Source organism: Eutrigla gurnardus (genome assembly GCF_963514095.1).
Source record: "Eutrigla gurnardus genome assembly, chromosome: 23".
Taxonomy (NCBI): domain Eukaryota; kingdom Metazoa; phylum Chordata; class Actinopteri; order Perciformes; family Triglidae; genus Eutrigla; species Eutrigla gurnardus.
The window spans coordinates 9,292,401-9,315,839 of record NC_139934.1 but is presented as its reverse complement, the minus strand read 5'-3'; the positions used below and the strand labels follow the sequence as shown (position 1 = coordinate 9,315,839).

Here is a 23,439-nt window from a genome sequence, read left to right as displayed (position 1 = left end):
CATGCTGACCCCGTTATTAAGGACAGACACGTCCACAATTACATGCAACAAAAGGATTGTCCTGTTTATTTGCCTCCAAAATGTAACCAGATCGGCGTTTGTGAGCTGTGACAGGACGTCTCAACACCTGGGTCTTGTAGTGCCGTCGGTGTTAATGTGTCTGCATATATGTTGAAAGAACTACTGCTGATACACAAGCCTTTTTAGACACGGCAGGCTGCCGATCGTGTTATTTAAGGAGTAAGTGCTTCGGCCAATTGGCCCACACAGATGGTTCCCTGCATGCAGCCACAGCATTGTAACTAAAGAACGTTTTACCACATTTAATATATCGGGTCTTAAAGGAATGGGAACGGGGATTTGTGGAAATTGAGTGATTCTTAAAAAGAAAAAAAAATGCCTGAGAGTCAAATGGGTAGATTGATACCACTATAACATCTGTGTGTGTGTTCAGAAGGCTATGAAGCTGGAGCTAGCAGGTGGTTAGCTTAGGTTAGCATGAAGTTCACACACACGCGTAGCGTTAGACCCCTGTAAGCATTGTAGCACTTCTGTTTTTGCACACATTAAACAAACATGATAGACTGTGTTAATTAGTGACCTTTTTAGAGGTCAAGCTAGCTCTACCCCATGTCCAGTCTTTTGCTAAGCTAGGCTAGGCTAACTGGCTGCGGCCCCCATCATGTTGAATGGACATTTATGGTTACTGTTTTTTCCTTAAAATATTTAGACTCTCTAAAGTCTCTATTTTACTTGACTCTTAATATTCCAGCTCTTTACACATTGCAGTCTTTACATTTTAGTGCACAGTAAAAACTTTTGTGTACTCGTACTCATTCTCCTCATAGTACGACAGATGATCTCACCCCAACCCACCGTGCGTCGTCGACTCTTTTTCAACTCTACCTTTTTTCCCATCTATCAGGGTTTAACTTTGTGTTTCCAGGCGACATGTGCAGTGTAAAATGTAAGCTTTCGGTAGCTATTTTAGATCTAATAGTACATTGAGATTTGCTCACTGAAAATGTCTGCTTTTGACAAACGTAAACCTTCCCCCGCTGTCTACCCGCAGCGATCACACTGCATTCATTTTCTCAACTCGCATCATTATCACTTAATTTTGCCGTTTTTTGAGTCATTCTCATGTCGCCGTCATGTTTTCCACCCTCTCTGACTCAACGCGGAGCGTGACAATGAAATTCCTGTTCTGTCTGTTTGCTAACGTGTATACGTCGTAATTCCCCGGCAATGCCAGCTCAAGTTGCAAGTTGAAAAGTTCAAATGTAAAAGAGGGGCTAGCGCTGCGAGGGAGGGTTGCCGTCAAACACAGCGGGCCGTAGATTACGCAGGAGAACACAATACGCTTACTGTGGAAAGGTGTGTGTGTGTGTGTGTGTGTGTGTGTGTGTGTCTGTGTGTGCATATGTGTGTCTGTGTGTCTGTGTGTGTGTGTGTGTGTGTGTGTCTGTGTGTGTGTGTGTGTTGAAAGGCATCCCTATCAGTATTTGTAAAGCCTATCTTTTAGTGAGAGAACTATTTAACTCGTAACCCCGTCACCTCATCTGTTACCGTCAGGTGCTGTATGCAAGGTGGCTATTTATAACTAGTGGAGGTTAATGAAAAATACATGATCTCCTTCTTGTCTTCCACAGGTCCGAACGCTATTCGTCAGTGGGCTACCACTGGATATTAAGCCGCGGGAGCTCTATCTCCTGTTCAGACCATTTAAGGTATGTTTGTATGTTTTTAAATGGATGGGCCGCGGCTATTCTTAGCAGCGTTTTTTTTTTTTTTTTTTTTTTTTCCAGCAGTGAATGGGACCTCCATTAATGGTGATGAAATAAACGGCAATGGAAACTCTCCCGCAAGGTTCAAGTGTCTGTGTTCCTAAAGCCGAGGTTCAATCACATCTTGATCCACGGGAAGCTTGTGTGTGTGTGGTGTGTGTGTGTGTGTGTCATGGAAAAATGGCTGGCTGCCTGCGATACAAAAACAAAGCTATTTGCTTCACCTCAGAAACTTCACTTTGTCACAGGCACAAAGGGTCCAAGCGTTTTCTTCCAGTGACTGCGAGAAGGCGTTGCAAGCCCTTTGTTTTGTGCCGTCTACCCCTAATGCAGTTAAAGTGAATAATGGCACAACGGCTATGCATATAATCTCTCATAGATAATGCTCATGGTATGTACTCTGAGTGAATGGATTATATCATGAGCGCCGATAGCAGTAGATCTTGATACATCCGGTAAGACACAACAATTGCTTTGCTAAACAACTGGGCTTAGTCAGTGGTGACACTGCAAAAAAAATATCCACCTTTTTGTTATTATACTATATGTTGGTACAAAAATAATATGTATTTACATCAAGTTGACATTTTCTTTCCTCGTTTCAGGGCTATGAAGGCTCCTTGATAAAACTCACTTCTAAACAGGTATGCCACATTGCTTCTCTACAAAGACACTAATGAATGAAAAACATCAGTCAGTCTCTCATCATGCTGTTATTGTTTGCATTACCCCATTTGTTGCTCATCAACACCTTGAATTTTTTTTGTCTCTCCTGCGTCCTACTTTTGTAGGTTCTCATCTTGTTGACGATGACTGATTAGCACCTTTTTCTCAGGAAATACCTGGAAAAAGTTTATTTGGGAGGGGAGGGGAAATGTGTTGCACCAACTTGCCTTTGGCAGTCGGATAGTACGCGTGTAGTCACACACAGTCAACTCCGGCGGGATGTGTGGAGATGGGGGGGGGGGGGACGGGTAAAGAATTTTGAGGTGTCAACGCAGGCGTTTTGACAAGAGCAGTACTGACGGTGGAGTTTTGCCTCCAGGGGCGCGGGACAGAAAATGAGCTCTGTTGACAGGTGTCCACATCCAGAGTTAAGCAATTTAGCTTCACGTCAGTGTGCTTATTACCACAGTACACTGTATCCCGTGAAGACGTGACATGCTCATTAGAAGGGGTTTAGGGTGATTTTGATCGAATGTGCCGACTATAATACCTCTAAACTAAGAACAAAGGAAAGCTTCGTTTTTTTTTCTCAGTAGTGATTTAAAGGAGTAAAATCCCATTTTATGGGTTGGGATTTTCCTCCTTTTATTTTGTTTCATTGTGCAAAAGGCAATTAGTGAATATTCTTATGTACTTAATAATGTTTAAATGCATTTAAGGTCCAGTTTATCTTTGTTATCAGTAATGTCTGATAATAGTAAATCTCTAAGGACATGCAGGACTCCAAATGTCAGAATGTACTGTGCAGCTTTTTGTTGTTTTTGTGTGTTTTTTTTCCAGTTTAATGAATACGTGAGACACTCAGCAACTCTTTGTGCACTTTGGTCACACACACGTTGCCTCGTTCACATGTGCCATCACCCCCGACGACAGACGTCAACTGATGCTTACGTTCCCGCTATAGCAACGCTGTGTACCTCATTCCTCAGCCTCCTTTTGTTTTGAGGGACTCTCCTCTCGACTAATGGCAATGACAATGGCAGCATAAATCAATTGATCTCCGTCTCCCTTCCAGTCCGAACACACAGCCATCTCCTTATATAGCAAGAGCCAGATCTCAGACCCTTTCTATTTATATTCCTCTTACGCTTCCTCCTCCTGACGTCTTCACTTAGTCCTTTTTTTTCTTCTTTCTCCCCCCCTCCTCCTCCTCCTTTTCTCTACTTGTTCAAAATTCCCATAAACCAAGACTGCTCTTTCCAGATCACACGCTGCAGTGCGAGCCCATGGGAGCAACATGTTTAGAGATTTTATTTTCTCCTCTCCCTCCACCTCTCCTCTCCGCGGCCCCATCCGCACGCACGATATGCGCTGCAAAAAATGTGCATTCTTTGTTCATATCTGCAGCAGCCGGTTAGAAATCTGACACCCAAAACCCTGCATCACCGTGTTTTTCTTTCTGTTTTTTTTCTTCTGCTTTTCCGTCTCGCTCGCTCACCTTGTTTTACTATTGGCGGCGAACGCTCTGCAGTGATGTCACGAGGATACAAAACAAGCGCTGGTGAAACTGATGTAGTGCATGTTTTCTGACCTGTGAGGCCTGCTGGAGAAGGTCTCAAAAACAATTTCTACCTCTCCCCTCTCCTTTACATTTTGACTCTCACCTTTTAACCTTTAAATTCTCATTCTCTCTACTCCTTTTTCAGCTTTCATCCCCCCCTCTCTCTCTCTGTCTCTCACACTCGCTCCTACATGCACTTTCTTGCTCTCACGTTGCCCGTATTTGGGCATAGGGGAGCTGAATGATGAACTCTCCTTGTATAATGTAAGCGTCCAGCCTCCCCCCTCTCTCTCTCTAAAGCCACGGTTTTATAAACAGAGCGAGAGAGACAAAGAAAGGAGGGGGGTTGGGTATGATATAAAAATAATAAAAGAAAAGAAAAACATGTCTATGTCACTCAGACAGAAATGCCGACTCAGTTTTCTGCCTTAAACCATGTTTCTGCCTTTTGTTCTGTCTCCTTGTCTCCCCAGCCAGTGGGGTTTGTCAGCTTTGACAGTCGATCAGAGGCGGAGGCTGCTAAGAATGCCTTGAACGTAAGTGTCATGCCCTCTCCGTGCTCCTCCCAAGTACCAGCTCAGCGCTAGTATATCTTGTGATGACTCGGAACCGCATCGCTCTGCTTTCTGTGCAAATGCATTTGATATCAGGGAAATCCAGACATCGCTACATCATTTTTTTTTTCCATCACATGCAAAAAAGACAGCGAAGACGAGCGCGTCGCAGCCGCTTCCGAGAACGCACGTCTGTCAGAAAATGTTTCCGTTTCATCGAATCCAGCTTTTTGCCTTAAAGCTACAAGGTCAGAGGAACAATCGTTCTTCTTCTACATATAAATAACAGAAATTGATCTAGGATTTAATTTTAATCTCGCTTATTTCAGAGTGAAGCTCAGTAGAAGGCCTTGATGAGGCAGAATATGAAACGTCCATCCTCCACAGGGTTTTATTCAACTCTCTTAAAACAAAGTATGGATCGACAGTAATGAACACAAGCTCTCACCCTGCTTTATTTTCTAAGGCGTCTTGATAAACACCACGTCTTCTAATGCTTCCGAGTTGTTTTAGATCTCTTTGTCGCAGAAAAAGATCAGTTTTATCATCCTCCTAAAGTGAGACCGTCACAAACGCCAGTGGAGTCTGTCAACTTTTCAGACAGTGAGATATTGGCATCAAAGGCAGAGCAGAGAGTTGAAGAAAATTATCATCTTATTATGAGCCAACAATAGTCAGGCTGTTTCCATAGAATCACTCAGTGGGGCTGAGAATTGAACAGTGCTCTTGTTTTTCGGGGGGAAAGCTACGTCCCGGGGGTCATATGGAGATAAGCCAGATTTTGCAAACATCTATCTGCATATTGAAATATGGGAAAAACGGAGGGAGGAAAGGGGATTTGTTTCCCGTCATAGCAGAGAAAAAAAATCTTCTTTTTTTTTTAAATAGAACCCTTGATTCTCGCAACAGCAGCATTACGACAATTACAATCATCTGCAAAGCAAGTGCTAAGAAGCCAAAAAAACCACAAGGTGGATATTCGACGCAGTTCAAACTGGGATGTGCTCAGGCCTCATTATAACCATATACCTTATTATACCACTGTAGCCTCGACTGGCAGAATCTGTGAGCGCGCTGAGCCCAGGCAATCCTAGTTAATACCCCCCCTTCATGAGAAGAGTCATCCCCTTTGCTTGTTTCAGCTCAGCGTTGCCCGAGCCTGCAGGGACGAGCCGGGAAAATCATCCTCCTCGCTCCTTTTTTTGCTGCAGAGAACTCTCGACTGCTTCTCTCCTCCGTCGATCTGAGCGTCCGTGTTTTCCTACGTGACTTTTACAGACAAATGAGGTTAATTAGACGGTGCTTATAGTTGCTATAGTTGCCCCGTCGCTTCCACGGCAGGCAAACAAATAGTCCCTTTGTGTTTTAAGTTGAAGAAGACCTTTTGTTACACGTCCCATTCCTTACTTTTCCTCATGAGAATGATTCACACGTGGAGAACCAATGGGATGTGAGAAAACCTTTTACTTGCCACGAGCCCCGGTTATCAGAAGCCTTTTAGCGTTGGCATCTCAAGAATTTGCTGGAATCTTTAGCACCCTTTAAGTGATGATGCTCGCAATATGTCATGGCGAACGGCGGATTTGATGTCGCGATATTAAGTTACAGTTACAGAGTTCAGCCAGCGAGCGTAGCGAGGGCCTTGCGGCTCGTCCGGCCGTGGTGGAAATGACATCCCGCGCCGGCCAGGTTTGTGTCATCAGGTTCTGATTTTCAATTGTGGGTGTCGTCGTTGCATGCGCCCGACCAGAATACCACTCAAATCCACAGTGAGCCTTTTACAGCAGCAGGCTTCAATGTCTAAGCAACTGAAAATATCATTTTCACCGCAAGATTTTGGCAGTAAACTGAGTTTTAAAAGCTGGAAGATGGACAGAAGACAACACGACAATTCGGGATATCAATAGTGCATGAGGACTATGGCCTCTGAATTAGTCTGCTTCATCACCGCTTAAAGACACAAAACTCTAGCAATCAATCTCTTATTTATTACATCGCCAATTCACACTAATTCATTTTGTCACGTTGTTTAAGGCACGGCTGCAAAAGCAAAGTATTAGTATGACTAACGTGTAACACCGGGAGTCATCATGTGGTGAGATCCCAAGATGTCGACACAAAGGGTATCTTAAGAAGTCGAAAAAACAACTTAATATGTTGTTGCTCTCAAAACGGGAAATCCATAACTCTAATATGTATAAAATAACCAATATAATGCCGAGTGAATCCTTATATTTGCACTTTTTGATCACCTTCTCCAACTTTGCTATTCCAAGCACGCAGATAAAAGCTTCCTAAGGAACGAAGTCTTTGCTAACTCATCTTTGCGTTTGATCTCAGGGGGTCCGGTTCGATCCAGAGATCCCCCAGACCCTTCGGCTGGAGTTCGCCAAGGCCAACACTAAGATGGCTAAGAACAAGCTGGTTGGCACCCCCAACCCCCTTCCCTCCCAGCAGAGCCCCGGCCCACAGTTCATTAGCAGAGACCCATGTGAGTAACTTTTACTTTTTGTCTGTGTTGCTGCTTCCTTTGGCCGTTTCCCTCTCAGATTATTTGGCATTGGTGCAGGAGTTATGCTTCAGATGTGACTATACATGAAAAAATGCAGCTTGACTTGGCTGCTAATTGCTAAGAAAGCAGATTTTGCTTTTACTGATGTTGTTGTTGGTTAATGGCAATTCTCGTAGCAACCTGTAACCAACATTGTTCATGCAAGATCCTGTGCCATAATGCCCCCTGCTAGATTAATGATTTATACCCTTAATGTTCATTATTAGCCATTGCTGTCATTATTTGACTTGAAGGCCTTTGAGTGTCTGGCATGTATGAAATGTACTAATGCAGCTCCGTTATCTTTTTTTTTCTTTCTTCAATTTAGTTAAATATTTTTCCAAGGGGTTAAGGGTTCTGCAAGAATCAGCCATTGATAGTTGAACATAGGCCAGCTGTGGTTGTGCATTCTTCCTTAATGACCAAACCGCTCTTATCTTGGATCTTTTTTTTTTCGCCAGAGAAAGGGTGTGTACTCAGGGAGTAGGGTGGAGGGGGCTCAGTGGAAAATGGAAGGAAACGATTAATGAAACCATGACGTAATCGCCAGGAGAGAAATTGCTGTCATTTCCCGATAAGAAATGTTTAAATCAGCCGGTTTGTCTGATCATGCTGTGATTAACACAGAGTGCACAGGGGAGAACGCGCCTCGAGAACGTACGGCTATCTGACGGGTTCTCCAAGGAGCTGCTGTTTGTTCAGATTGTACATTTTAAATGGACGCTCACTCCGTAACACTCTGCACCGTCACCGATCGCTTCACTCATGCACTTTTCAGTCACTTTATACTCGGCTCAGTGAGTAAATAATCACATCTGGGATGGTTTCCTCTCATTTATCCGGAATTATGTCAGTTTTGCTGATTTTTAGGGGAGTATATTTGACAATGCCCCCTTTACTTAGTGTTGCAGTTTTACAATAATAACAGACAGATTTACCTCTCATAGTATTCTTTGAATTTCATCCATAGGTACACACACTTTGTAAATATCAACTGTCAGAGCTGTAACGTTAGCTATTCACGCTAACATCGGTCTCATGAGTTGGTCTAAAACGCCATCTCTGGCTGGTTTAAAAATAATAATAATAATGCTTCCAGTTGACTCATTTTAAAACAAGAATCAGGGTAAAAGGGGTCTCAAATATGTACTTGCTAGATGTTATTAAATATAGATTGTTTGGCGGCTTACTTAACATACTTGTTCGTGTTTCAAACTGTATGATTTTCACTTAAAGTTGCACGAAACGTAAAGTTGTCTCCCCAAATCCAATAAAAAGCAATACAGAGCTGCCATAACTGCCCACAATCTAATAGCATGGTTGTTCCGGCATGTAGAAACTAACTAACTGTAGCTTCGGTTTGAGCAGATAAGCAGTCCATATACTTTTGCTAATGTGTTTTTGGTTTTTGGAAATGAAAACACACACACACACCACCCTCCAAACTTGATAATAATCTGCCAAGTATTATCGCTCTCACAGTGCACACCGCATTGGCATGTTGAGAAATTCAAGGCTTGACTGCCGTGCCTAGTTACCGTTGCTAAGTAATGATTGGACACACCACTGTTAGAGGATTTAGTGAACGGTCAGTTGGTTTAAAGAAGTGAAATGAGAGGAAGCCGCTTCAGACACCTCCACCACCACCTACGCCGCCGGCACCTCCACCCTGTCTCTAGCCACCCGCCCGTCCACTGGCCACCCTCCTCACTCCACTCCTCTTCTTTCCACAGATGAGCTCACAGTGCCCGCTCTATATCCCAGCAGCCCAGATGTGTGGGCGTCATACCCACTGTACCCGGCGGAGCTGTCGCCGGCCCTCCCACCCGCTTTCACCTACCCCTCCTCGCTCCACGCTCAGGTAACCTGCCAGCCCCATCCCTTCCTCCTCCACCGTGACCACCGCTGCCGCCGCCGCCGCCGCCTCGGCCACTTGCCCCTCACCTCATCCTGAGCTCACCGCACAAACATCTGCTGCCCTCGGCTCTGAAATCACTCTCTTCTCCATCCCACCGATCTCACACACACCAACCCCTAGTCTGTGGCATTTCCAGATTTTACTGATCTACTCGCTCTACTTGAGCTGGCTGAACATGTATTTCTTTAGTAGTTTGTATCCCATTTTTGTGTCACATTATATCTTAAAACTCACATTTCTGAAACACTGATACTCATTGTCCATCTGCTATGGCTGTGCTCCGTAAAAAGCAGGAAGCGGCTCATGCATTTGATGTATCGAATTTTGTTTTCTGATAATGAAATAATTGATTTTATAAATATTTAATTTCCAGGACGAAGTCAATTTTTTTTTTTTTTTTGCCGACATGCAATGCTGTATTCCCCTCCTCCTCCTCCTCCTCCTCGGGATGAACTGCTATCTGATCCCATTAACTTCCCGGAATCGAACTAAACTAAACTAATCTCACCGTTCACCAAGACGGGCGTCTGTGGGTGGGACCGGCTTTTAAGTGCTCTAAGTAGGGAAAATTAGAGATGTCCCGTGAGAAAAAGAGCTACCGCCATGATTCCAAAATGGCCCATGGTTATACAGCAGACGTTGAATTAAACCGGATTGCAACCAGTCACAAGCTTTCTGCCTCTCACTCATACTATGGCTTTTTATTCATCCCAATTAGTGGCATCATCCGTACAACTGGAGGCTTCGGCGGTTTGAAAGGTTTGCATCATCATTTGACCATCACCTAGTTCATTAATTAGATCTCTCTTTTTTTTCGACCAACCACGATCCAGTGTATTGAGGCCCTCTAATCTGCACAGCTCCGCTGTGAGTTCACGTAAGAGTTCCTTATTGATCTCTTCAAAATTCTTCTCATGGAGCCTGTTTGGTGTCGGCTGATAACATCTCAGTATTAGACCGTTCTGAATTCTTGTGTGGTTGTTTTTGGTTTTTATAAGCTTGCAATGATTAATTATTACAGTGCTTTTATTAATTCCTCCCCTCTCTGCTAGTCTATAGAGTACGCCATATATAATGCAGATACTAAGGTTATTTAACTACAAAGGTCCCTTGCAAAGACACTAAAGCTGAAGCTCAGATGAGGTCAGAATTTGAAATGAGCGTAAGATGAATCTGCCTAGCTGGCATTTTTTCGATATGCGTTGGATATGTGAGCACGCACTGACACGCTCAAAGAGAATCTGGCTTTGTGATTTCAGGAGGGGGTTGTGGGTAGTGTTTTCATCTCACAGCCCCTCCTGATCTGGTGTAGGTGCTGATGTGAGACATTATAATATGTACATTAACCGTGCTAAAGACACACACACACACGCAGGACTGCATTCTCAAATTTAATTTAGGTTAACAAGCTCAGCATGCTGGCTCCCTGGTTAATAGGCAGCTGTTGTCTTTTCTGGTGGGAGTACAGTCATCTTATTGGATTGCTCGTAAATGTTAGCAACTGGGCGATAGATGTCGGAAACACAATAGGTCCTTCTGTCGTGCCGTAACTCATGTTAAAGAAGAGCAAGTCAAAAGGCAACTAAATGAGAGAGAATAAATAAAAAGAAATATTTTTGTTAAATACACTTATTGGCTTTCTTGTTGGGAGTTAAATGAGAGCATTCATCCCACTCTCATGTCTGTATAGTCAATGTGTAGCTGTTGTAGCTTAGCATAACGACTGGAAACGGGTAGCCTTCCTTGAGAGTCATCGCCGCCATGTTGCCAGGCAACCAGCGGAGACTCCGGGATGTTTTCATGCTCCTTGAGGTTAAAAAAAAAGAACTTTTAGTACAGCAAAAGTACTCAATAAATTGAATATTCCAAGTTTTGTAAACATATACATTGTATGTAATCACACAGTATATTTCTATATATGTGTGTATGTGTGTGTGTTAATGTATGTGTGATTATGTATGTTTAGATTCGCTGGCTCCCACCTGCAGATGGAACTCCTCAGGGATGGAAGTCCAGGCAGTTCTGCTGAAGTATGTGTGAGTAACACACACACACACACACACACACACACACACACACACACACACACACACACACACACACACACACGTACGCAGCACAACTGCTCTATAATGACAAAAAAGTGTACTGTACATTGCACCGTGCCATGAAAAAAACCCTTTCGTAAATGTTATGACAGTCGGTTTAAACGGGCGCGGAGATATTTCTAAACACACGTCGGGAACATCACACGGTGTTCCCGACATCAAGTGAGCGCCCTCTTCTTGCCCTCGAACCTCCCGTGACAAACCTCCGTCCAGCTAACTGCCAAAATAACCAAGCAATTAGTCACATTTCTGACCGCTGATTTCAAATACAGACGGACAGATTAGCCATTTTAGAAGCAAATGGGGGGGGGGAGTTTAAAAGCTCGGCGGGGCCAATGAAACCGCAGCCAGTCCTCGCACATCATCATAACACTTGAAAGATGGGATTTAAAGGGGAACTCCGCTATTCCCCCTCCTCCACTCAGGTCACAGGGAAGCGAGTGTTGACACTCCCGTTGATGCGACGCTTGATCTCAGGCATCAAAGGCGGCGAGTCAAACAGAATGTACAACGAGCTGCAATGCCCACGTTTTAGCGGAACAGACGTCTCATGATGTCTAAAATGCTAATGTTCACCGCTTTGATAATGTTATTATTATGATGTTGTTGTAACCTGTGGTGAAAGTCACTCAGTACATCCACTCAGGTTTGAGATGCTTGTACTTTAATACTTAGATCTCAGAAGTGCGTTGCGACAGTTTGACCGCTAAAGTAATAGTTGTGTTTTGGTGCTACGTCCACATGTCAGCAAACACAAAGACACAATCCACCGTTGATGTAATAATATTCATTAGTGCAGCTTTAAGTAGAGGATCATAATAATAATTATACCACTTATAATAAACTGATAATGATAACCTATGATTTCACAACAAAGGTATTTTTTGCGGAGGATCAGAGGGAACTTCCACATTGCTTCCGACGCCTGATATTTATCACACTTTCGTGAGGGAAAAGTTTATTATCCCGCATGTGCTCCGACACTGCCATTAAAAAGAAACCCCACTGAATATTATCTTGTCATGATGTTGGTACTGTACAGCAGATATTACGCCGTGTTTGTCATTTTGTCAAACCCTGGCAGGATGAAATACATTTTTTAATTTCAAAAGTTTTTTTTTGGCATTTCCACATGATCACACAAGTAGACGGTGGAGAATTATAAAGACAAGAAGGAGACGGGGGGATACGCCGCTCCCGAAGGTCATAAATGTGGAACATGCACCATGAACTGCTGAGGTACCTCGGTAACCGCTCCAAGGGCCATTTTTATGAATCTTTATTAAAAAAATATTACCACGGGGCTTGTTTTAAAATAAATTGCAGATGAATTCGTTTTAGTGGGAGCGCAGACGGCACATGGAGCGGGTTGGCTTGAAATAAGTGCTTCGATAAGTACATGAGTCAAACGGAACCGTGCATGTGCCTCGCTCTCCGGGTTCAGACAAACTGAACGCTGTTGTGCTCGTAGGAGAAAAAAACAAAACCACAAAGCACAACAAATCCCCTGCTAGTCTGTGTATCTGTGTTGGCCCACTGTGTGTGTGTGTTGGGGTGTGTGTGTGTGCACTTGGCGCCAGTCACACTGTCACCAGTAACCTCTCTCCAACTCCCGGGATAGGAAGAAACATGTTCTCCCGACCCCTTAGGGAGTGAGTGGGGAGTGAGTGGGGAGTGGGGTGTCTAGCGTGGAGGCTTACATGCATCAAGCTGTTGATTGGTGCTGCTCCTGCACTGTCCCCTTGTAACCCTGCATCGTAGCTGACTTATCTATTTCCAAACCTACTGCGTGAGTAGAAGAAAAGAAGCTGTTTGAGTAATTTGATGTTGTGTGGATTTCGTATCTGTCAGGGGGGTAACGGAGGAAGGGAGTGGAGGAGGGAGGGGCTGTGAGGAAATAATTACCCCTCTATCAAACCAGGAGGAAGTCATTTGGCTGGTCAGGCTGCCCCAGTGGATATTAGCCCCTCGGTGAAACAACAACATCCCCACATCCGGCTCTCAGTGGAGGGCGAGGTGAAGCTGAGACATCCAGTCAGAATATGGTGATAATTATAGACCGCTGCAGCAGGTATACACACACACATGCAACGCTCAAATTAAGCAGTGTACATGCCCAGACGTAAGGCCTCTCGCAGGCAAACGGCACACAAACTAAAAGCTTCAAGTCATCCAAATGTAAAGAGAAAAACCAGTATCATTGAAGTGAAAGGGGTTTTGTTGGTGGTAGTCATAGCATTGAAAGATTACACAAAGTTGGACGGCAGCTCTGGAAAGCTGCTGTCGCTGTCGAGCGTTTTCTTTGGAACTACTTTCTTCTAAAGAAAAAAAGTCCCGTGGAGAAACGTCCACAGTAATTCCATTAATCTCTATTGTGTTGTGGGGGAGGACTCTCTCGGAGACGGAGATACATTTCTCAAAAGTTCATCCAAAACGATCGAAATGACTTTATCACTAGAGGTAAGGGAGAAAATATATCATTTAGATGTGTGTGTGTGTGTGTGTGTATATATATATATATATATGCCTACTTAGAATATTAGATAAATCAATGCACACCACTTTCAAAAAAGCAGACTTCTTGGCGTTCACCAACCGTGCTATAATATGTCTCAATAAAGCTATTGGAGCACTTTTCATAGTGAACAACAAATCAGAGAGCTGATCCTCGAAGGCAAGAAGACCTAGTCTTCTTTTTTTTAAGAAATTAAGGTTTTATTTCAAGTATATAATAACATCTAATAGCGATAACTCTAATTAAAAAAGAAATGCTCGACATTTTGGGCTGCACCGTAGTGTGTACCCCACCTTCGCCCAATGTCAGCTGTGATCCCCCCCCCCCCCCCCCGCGACCCTGAATGCAGGATAAGCGGTAGACGATGGATGCTGGACATCTTCATGTGTTGAGTTAGCCTCGCTGCTCCGTTCGTCCCTGACACGTTGCAGCTTTGCAAACAAACAGCCTGTGGTTTTTGTTTGCTTTGTGGCCCTCCTCGCCTGCTCGACGGCCGAAGTCAGGTTAGAAACACAGTTACTTGATGTCTTTAATGTGGGGCTGTGACCAGGGTGTTACCAACTTGTGCAATGCAATCCGCCGAGCACAGCGCTTGTGGAAAAACAATTTTTAGCCACAAGACAACAAGAATAAACTCCAACCAAGGTTAAAGAAAGAAGCTACAGTATTGCTGCTATTAATGGCGTGTGTGTGTGTGTGAGTGTGAGACAGTGAACCATCACAATGAGAAATCAAAGACGCTGGCTGCTCCACAGTCCTGAGAGGCCTGTGGTCGGTCGGTGGTTGTCTCGGCATCTGACGGACGGACGGGGGGGGGGGGGGACCGCTCACCGTCAGAGAATGTGGCTCGCCTTAGGAAGCCCGGCCGTGGGAGACTTGTGAATGTGTGTTTGTGAACAGCTGAATAGTGAGGAAGTGTTCCGGCGGTCTTTTTAGTCATCGCTGGTTAATGAGTTGTCCTAATCGCCTGCCGGTCCTGCCTGTCCAAAGGGACGTGCCGGGGGGGGGGAAAGTGTATTTGGTGGCTCTTTGGAAACATATTACAGTGTATGTTTTGTTTTTTTTGTTATTGTAATACCCTGAGAGGCTTAGGCCGGTCATGTTTGCGAAGCAGAATTATATTTGACATTCATGCTCCGGCACAGAGCTAGATCCAAAGACAACCTAATAGTGGACATTAATGCCTAGTGAACTGGAGGAAAAGGTAATCCGGATTTTCCATCTGACAAGACATGGTGGGGGAGTGTAGTGTAGTGTAGTGTGTGTGTGTGTGTGTGTAGTCTGGCTACTTGCCCTGAGGAGCTTTTTGGCCAATAGCCTGACAAAACCAATGGTTCCTGTGCAATGTTGGACTAACTCCCACTGGAGAGTTGAGGACCAGCTGGGGCCCCTTCTAATAAGGAAGTGGGACTTTATTCCTTCACCCCCTACTGACACATCACACACACACACACACACACACGGACATACATACAGTGTAGCAACACCGTGGTCTTGTCCCTGCACCGGGGTTTCAGGAGCTAGAATCATGTCAGCAGCTGCATTCATCACCAGCCAGCTCCAGCAGCTATCGCTGGTATGTGAGAAACACAGCCGGGGCCTAAAGGCTTTTCTTCGGATTAAAGGGGGCTTCAGATGTGGCTGTTTTTTCATGGCCGTGCTGCAGGTAGAAATCTTAAAGAGCCATCCAAGTGTTTTTTTTTGTTTTTTTGTTTTAGCTCTAACTTTACATTTTCACTAGTTCACTGAAAACAGTTGGGAAACTCTTGAAACACACATTTCCTTACTTATCAGCAGATATGTCATGATCTATGTCATTTTAACCGGAATTAACGTACAGATCGGTTCTTCTATCGTACAGAAATGAACGTAAACCAGTGATTTCAGAATGGAAAAGTACTCTCACCTTTCTAAAACACAGCATTGTGTTTGCAGAACGGTTAGGTGTGCTGTAACTCATTTATCGCTAACGTGTCGAGCTAGTTTGTGTTCCTTTTTGAACAGATTACAGATGTGGAGCACAGCTCGGGTATGAATTTGAAACAAGTCTTCTTTCTCTTCATGTGCAGCACGAGATCAATGATCACTGATAGCAGGGGACGGGAACATTTGCTACATGAAGCCTGCACAGTGCACACATTCATGAGAAACCGCGTCGCCTCCCACATTCTCAAACACTGCTTGTTTACCTATCTCACATTATGCGCCCCGGTTATTGGATGTAACACATTAAGCCGGCGAATCACTAAACCGTTCCCTAATCTGCGCAGACGTGTTCAATGATCAACCCAATCTTTAACCTTGGCGTCTCAGCCAGAACAAATAGGGTGGTCTGGAAGTATGCGTCGCATCGGCTCAGCTAAGCAGCTGTATAACACATCGATTCCCTCATCCTTGATTGAACGCGCAACAGAGCATTAGCTAGGCCAGCCGTGCCCCCCCTTTCCAAAAACGCACCGCCCTCTGATCAGGGAACGGTTCCCAACCCGTCTCCTTTCTTTGCCTGCGACTCTCTTTCTCTTTAAGGTCATGTTTGGTTTACTAATTGTTTATTGTTCCAAAGGGTCCCCCCTCCCCTCCCCCTCCCTCTCCCCAAACCCGAGTTACCACGGTCTCCAAGACATGTCTATTTTTGGTGATACATCTGGCGGGGGGGTGAGGGGTCGAAAGTTTGACCTTTCTGCTGGTGGGGGGAGGCAGGAAAGGGATCATGGGAGATACGGCCATAAGGCAGAAGTTCAACCTAAGCATTTAAGATTTTGTCAGCTGACATCCCGTTTGTCACAGTCGGACTTTGAACTTGAAAGATTTTTGAAAAAGATAGTAAAACTGTCTTTTTTTTACTGATTTTACACATCATAATCAGTTTACTGATTCTAGTTCTTCTCTAGAAAACAGAGTATCTTCTGTGGAGGAGCTTTGGCCGGTCTGAGAAGATTACTTTAGAGACATCACTTGAGTAATGGATAAGAGAGCATGGAATGAAGCTCCAATTGCATTCTTGTGTAGTAAGTGGAGGCTCCAGTGTTTTTGGAGCATCATCCTGATGTTGTTGCCTGAGTTTGGACATTCTTCCAACTATAAGGATGTTTAATCCTAAAAAAATAAAAGCTGGAAAGTGTATTACCTGTCTTTTTTAAGTTTTTACCCTTAAAAATCATGAATACAAAGAAATCAGATGCAATAACGTTAAAAAATCCATGTTGAATGCTTGAAGCGACCTCACCTAAAAACACTTGTCTTGTTCACTTCAGTTAAACTCCGCCTCCTCTTTGTGGCCTCAGGTTCCTGATGTGTGATGGTGGCCGTGGCCGGCTGTGACGGGCGTTGCCGATTGCCTCTCGTGTCCAATTAGAAACCAGGAGGATTGACCCGACTCCGGCTCGCGGAGCAGCGTACCGTCGGTGAGTTTACGGCCTCGGACTTCATGACCATTGATCCCAACAGGCGAGGACACGAGGTGTAAATCTCACCTCGCCTCTCCCCTGCTGGCGACACTGTCTGGTTTTGAAATGGTAGATTTGTGGAAGGAGGCTGTGAAAGCCCGGGTTTCTTTTTTTTTTTTTTTTTTTTGCTGCTGATATGGCATCGCGCCGCCAAAGACGTCTGCTGGAATGAATGGAACATAGCAGCGCCGAGCCATATTGACAGCGTGTCAGCTTTCATCTGTGTATGTTTAAGGCTTTGCTCAACAGAAAAACCTTTTGAAACCAAACCCAGAATCTCAGTATTACATACACGTGTGGGGTAAAAGTGTGAGAATCTACCTTTTTTTGAGTCGTTTTCTGGGTGTGTGAATGCGTTTGTCATGCAACAGTTCCACACGATCCCCCCGTGTTTTCATTAGTGTACAAAGTTCATGTGCGCTGCCATGGCAACCTCACCCCTTTTATTTTGTCTCTCTCTCTCTGTCTCTCTGTTAGGCAGCCTCATGGGCCTCAGGACATACTAGACCCCAGCCTCCATCACACATCGAGCCCCCCACCCCCACCCCCACCCGCCCAAAAAGTCCTCCCAACTCTTTTTGATACTGTTACATACTCGAGATTTACCGGCAGCGCTTTGGCTACACCTCCTCTGACACCTCCGTGAAAGGTACCAGGCGTGCACGACAAAGGCGCAACACACACCCTTTGTTTACCAGTTGACCGCATCGCCTGGTCCCTCGCCGTGCATTTTGTATATGCAAGTGCAAAGACGGCCCACCCAAAGGAGTGCAAACCCATTTTTATGCAGCCACTTTGCAAAGGCTAGACGTGCGGGAGTGTGGCGAAAGGGCTGCCGGATAATGTTATTAAACGACTATAATTATTACTATTCTGTATATCATTCATATTAATGTTATTATGATTATTAAATACATGTTGAAGCATGACTTTGCAACAAAAAAAAAGAGAGAAAAAAAGCCCCCCTCCCGATGCTGTACATTTTTAGATATTTTAAAGAAATACAAAAAAGTATTTTTGTAATCAAGACTGTTTTGAAATGGTTCTGCTTGATTGGTTCATGTTGTGCTAAAGTGTGTGAGGAATTTTCATACTTTATATATCATTTTAAATATTTGTCGCCATTATAAAATGGTTACTCGCCCTGCTATACCAAAGCAGTCCTATGGGTTTAGCTTTTGTCTCTTCTACATACTGTGTTACTGTGACATTCGCCCGTGTGTGTATTCATGTGGCGTCTTTTGTCTCATGAAGCAAACATATTAGTCCTTTTTGTCGGATGTGCTTTTGGTTCAACTAAGCAGTCACTGTGATGTCTGAGTGAGGAAAAACACGCCTGATCCCGCTCCGTAATTTTGCAGTTAGAGGTAATCGGATGTGTTGAAAGAGGCATTGACAGGAATAAGCCATCGCTGGTGAAGGTAGAGTGACCCGAGAGACTGCAAAACATGGCAAACTGAGCCCTGCTTTAATAAGGAATTTGCTCCTTCATTGTTTAGCAGGAGGACAGCAGCACAGTATCGAGAAACAAAAGACCAAAGGCATTTTTTTTTATTTTTTTTTTACACTGGAGAGCCATCGAGGCGAGTGGAATTATTCAGTTTTTGACTGCTTTGTAGTCCTCAGTCTGATTTCTTATGAAGTATGACTTTATTTTTGCTGCATGTCTCTTTTGGTGTCACTCCAAAGAGCCATTCTGCATCTGAAAGGATATTCACTTTAAGCAATTTGTCCCTTTTGTCTATTTTTAGGGAGCCGACGTGATTCAACCTGCTTTTTTTTGTAAATTTCGAATTTACATAGTGATGATTGGAGTGTAAAAAAAAAAAAGAAAAGACAAAAAAAAATCTTTTTGTAATCTTGTGTATTCTGGGCCCGCAATAACGTCTTTGCTGTTTGACATATCATCGAGTGATCATATTTCCTGTGACGTTTTGACGCCAAAAAAAAAAAAAAAAAATCCTCATTCATGTCACATTCAAAAACAAACAGCTTGTACTTTTTCCTGATAAGGCCAAGTCACATTTCAGTGAAGTGGTGATCAAAACACTGAAATACTGCAACAAAAACAATCTCCCCTGTAAAGCCCAGGTGTGTACAATCATATTTGAAGTGGTTGAATCATATAGTCAGTGTTTGTAATGAATAATAATAATATGCACATCATGTCAACTGATTTTTCTGGAGCGTTTCTTTTTTTTTTTTTTTTGCTTTTACAGACATTTTTAAGCCAAGTGTGGCACCAAATTTAATAGATCAAGTATTTATAAGGTGCGTGTGTGCGTGTGTGTGTTTTTATGGGTATTATGTTTTTAAAGTTAGAAGTTGCCCAGCATATAAATCATTGTAAGTATTATTGTAAGTTTAATTGTATATTCCTTTGGTAATTTTCTAGAGCTTCTTTTTTGTGTCTGTACCTGATAATACTGTTTTACCTACATAATTCACTGTGAAATCCAGAGGGAAACTTTGGACGAATGGATCTTTTTTGCGTTTCGCCAGCAGTATGGTACAGAAGTTCCTGGAAAATGAATATGATGATCCCTCCCCGTGTCGATGGTTTCAGTATACCATGTGTGTGTTCTGTGCATGTTCATGGCATGTGTGTGTGTGTTCTTCTTTTCTTTTTCTTAATGCATACAGTACTGTTGATATTTATGTACTTTAGCCGCTGTAAGGAGAAACTGTATTTCATTGAATTGCAGAGGTTTTGTTTGTTTTGTTTGAAACCAAAAAAAAAAAAAGGTGATCAAAATGAGTTTTTATGAAAATGTTAAATGAAGACATTTCAGGCGGCCTGCCATTAAAGATTGACGTCAACCCTTGCTGTCATGATTCCATTTTTCCCCCACTTTTTGAATGTTATCGTGATGACAAACAAGCAAAAACATATGTGATGATACGACCATGAATCCGTTACATTAACGCTCGAAATGGAGAATAAAAAGAAACTCGTAAATCAGTGGTGAAGCAATCAGAGTGAACTACATCGAAGTTTTACTTTTAATATTTAATTCATGTCATCAACTGATTGAAGGGGGAAAATGAGCAAATTATTCTTTTTGTCAGTTTGGAATTGAATCTTAAATATTTTGACATTTTGGCTGCTCTTAGACGTTCTTACCCACAAAGGAAGGCACCTGCGCAAAAGCTCAATTTCCTCTTCCTCTCCCTCACACTTGTCATTGGATAACACCTCCCCCACAATCCCAGGAGGCCGTCAAAACAAGATGTGGGATCCTATAAAGTGGTTTGTGTAGCAGGGGAGCTGGCGACCTCTCGCTGCCCTCCTATAAGAATAGCCCTACCTAACTCCAGGGGCGGGCTACTCCTGAGATGGAGAGGGCCGCAGCCAATTTAGCTCCTCTCTCTCCGCTGTCTGTACTCTCTTCTGTCTGCTCGGCCACACCGGCAGCTTCTCACGTGACACGCACTCGTTCACGCCCGGAGGGGTTTCCACGCGGGGTGTCGGGAGTCGGGCAAAGTGGGGGGATAAAGCGCCCGTGTGAGCAAAAGGGTGTATATATAAATTCATCTGGGTGCATGCATGCATGCATACGACCAACTGGCAACACTTTGTGATGGTGTTATTCCCTTTAACAAGTCCATTAAAGAGGTGTTTCTTCTCCAGCTGCAGCATGCTAGACGAACACTGTACATCCACAGCGTGTCCACGATCTTCTCCACTCCCCAAACCTTTAGGCCTAAAATGAATAAAAGGCATAAAAAGCTGAAGGCTGAAATGTTGGCATCGTGGCACGAGAGGTCAAGAGGTCACCGAAGTGACTACGATTCAATCCTGTGGGGAAACATGAATAAAGTCACGTTCAGAAGCATCGCTCTGGCTGTTCAGCCCGGGATAACGGCTAAATATTAAAGATATTGAAATACCAGCGTCATGCAATCATAATAATGGCAGCGCCTCCAAATTCACACGGCTGGGGAAAAGTCACATCGGAGCAGCTGAGTTATCTCGGCTACAGTATGCAGCACTGAGTAACTGGTGACTCACCATCCAGCAGCCTGCATGTGTCTCTGCAAAGGTCTGCACAGTCATTGTTAAACAGCGATTGGCCGAGTGGGGGTTGTGTCTTTCTTGGAAAGATTGCCCAACCAAAAGCCCCGACACTCCCCGCCGCGCTTGGTGTCTTTTTTGTGCGTGTGATCGTTACTCCTCCAGATAAGCTGACGACTTCAGGGTGAGTCAGTGAATTTGATTTCTCTGCAGGAGGGGAGAGAAGAGGGCGAGGAGTGTTTTTCTTCCTGTCCTGTCTTCGCTCCCCTCGTCTTCACTCCTCCCGTCTTTTCTCTGTCTCCACCTCTCACTGCCCCCCCTCCTCCTCCACCACCACCTCCTCCTCCTCCTCTCTCATCCACAGCTTCCATCTCCCTTGGGTGGGCCCCTGCTCCCACAGTCTCACAGCAATCAAAACACTGAAGGCTAAACTCTCCCACTACTTTCCTGTTTCTCGCTGATTTTCGCCTCGCTTCGCTCCACTCTTCCATTCCAGCGAAGAACATGGAGATATTATTTTAATGACGCGAGTTGGGATCCAATAATTATGTAGGTGTGCTGTGTGTTCTTACAGGGTGTGTGTCATATGATAACTTGACTGAGGATGACATCATAGAACAACTGAAGGCCCTTTCTCTCAGAATATACCGAGCTCCACAGCGCCACCCCATGGTTCTAAAAGCACATTGCATCTACAGGACATCAAAGTGGTCCCAGAATCAGAATATAAATGGATGTTTTACTTTGAGGAAAGAACACAATAAGTACCTCAAAATGTTCCTGCAAAGTTTACAGTAACTATAACTGTAAGATACATTTGGGGGAGTAAAAAGTGCAATATTTCCAAGACATTTTTGTAAAAAAAAGAAAAGAAAAAAGGTTTAAATGTGCTATTTCTTGAATTATTAGCAATATAATAATAAAATATATAATATATTGTTTTTTTAATAGCGGTAAATGTGTTGAAATATGTTTATTATGCTCAAATTGATGTGATGATTGAGCATAATTGGCTGGAAGGGTGTATGCCAACACACATCTGGTATTAACTGGAAGATTGGACACAACTTGTCAGAAGTATTGCTGGTTTATAGATGGAAAGCATGAGCGTCACTTTGGACAGCAGATCCAAACACAATAAACGGAGGCCCACCATCCGGCACAAAAATCTTCAGGCTCAAAGCCCTCAAGCCTCACAGCATCTTAAGGGTCTCAGAGGACTTCCCTCCCCGCGGTAGATTCAGGGCCGATCCGGTTTTCAAAGCGGCCCCTCCTCTGCCAGATTAGCCCTGTGTGCCGTGGGTTTACACCCCCATGAAAGAGGTGCCACTCAGAGCTCAGTGGGGGGCTGCGATCGATTGATGCCGGGTGTCACCTCAAGCTGGCCAGGTTCAGACGGGTGTCTTTAGGGATGGTAATACCTCGACTCTTTATTAGGGCTTGGAAGAGATTTTCTGGTCTATTTTAAATTCTCCGATGGCCTTTTATTAATCCAGCTAGAAAACACACAGTGAGTCTAAGTAGTGATTCATCATCATCATCATCATCATCATGTTGTGATGAATCATGTATCATCACATCAATTGACAAAATGAGGTCGTCCAGAGGAGTCATTTCAAGCAATTTGTTGTTAAAAGTTATTGAAGGTTTTGTTACGTGTTTGAAGACATTTGTCTGATTATGAAAAGCCAGTAAAAATTGATAATCAAAGATCTTCTCATACGTATTGTGACATAGATCTCATCTCTAAGGGAAATAAAAAATAGATGAAAAGTGAATCATCATTAAAAAAATATATTTAAAATTTTTAAACCAGATATGGGCATGAAGGGTATTCACTCACATCCCTGATGAACCCTATTATCCACTCTACACTGGCCAACACTACTGAGGAGTTATTACTCCAAACTCTGGTGTCCCAACATGTAATCCTGCATATTTACATATTCATTGTCCTAAAACGTACCATCAGAAATACTTTAAAACATTGGAATCATATGTACAACTTTCAAATTGTGCTGAAGTAGCGGTTCCACTCTAAAGTAAAAGTAAGCACAGGTCGCCCTCTCGTGGTCAGAGAGGTTCAGTGCACATACATACTGAATACTCTTATTTTTCTCTATTTTTACTCTTTTTTTTATGTTACCATTACAAAGCAAAAACACACCCTTCATCATCATGTGAGGTATCAGACCTTCTGCTGATGATAGCACCCAAAGGCCACCACATGAAAGCACAAGACCCTGCTGTCACCATGTGACCGGCCTGCAGCTACGGAGGAAACGCTGAGGTAACGTTACACTTCCTCAAAACCCTTC

At 43.7% G+C, this 23,439-nt stretch overlaps 2 protein-coding genes across 7 annotated transcripts in view; both read left to right on the top strand.

The window, feature by feature from the left end:
* LOC311009326 (RNA-binding protein with multiple splicing-like) overlaps positions 1-19,926 on the top strand; it is a 31,255-nt gene extending 11,329 nt beyond the window's left edge. Inside the window, exons 2-10 of one of the 6 annotated variants that reach the window (XM_084003422.1) lie at positions 1,653-1,730; positions 2,393-2,431; positions 4,488-4,550; positions 6,909-7,059; positions 8,853-8,980; positions 9,756-9,796; positions 11,004-11,067; positions 16,945-17,064; positions 17,584-19,926. In XM_084003422.1, coding sequence (XP_083859548.1) covers positions 1,653-1,730; positions 2,393-2,431; positions 4,488-4,550; positions 6,909-7,059; positions 8,853-8,980; positions 9,756-9,796; positions 11,004-11,067; positions 16,945-16,959 — 579 coding nt within the window. In that variant the 3' untranslated portion in view covers positions 16,960-17,064; positions 17,584-19,926. Of the gene's footprint in view, positions 1-1,652; positions 1,731-2,392; positions 2,432-4,487; positions 4,551-6,908; positions 7,060-8,852; positions 8,981-9,755; positions 9,797-11,003; positions 11,074-16,944; positions 17,065-17,583 lie in introns of all 6 variants that reach the window. The other 5 variants (XM_084003421.1, XM_084003424.1, XM_084003423.1 and 2 more) reach the window with 5 other exon arrangements.
* Positions 1-23,439, top strand: part of dctn6 (dynactin subunit 6) — a 213,862-nt gene that overhangs the window by 20,564 nt on the left and 169,859 nt on the right. The gene's annotated exons all lie outside the window — the stretch shown is intronic.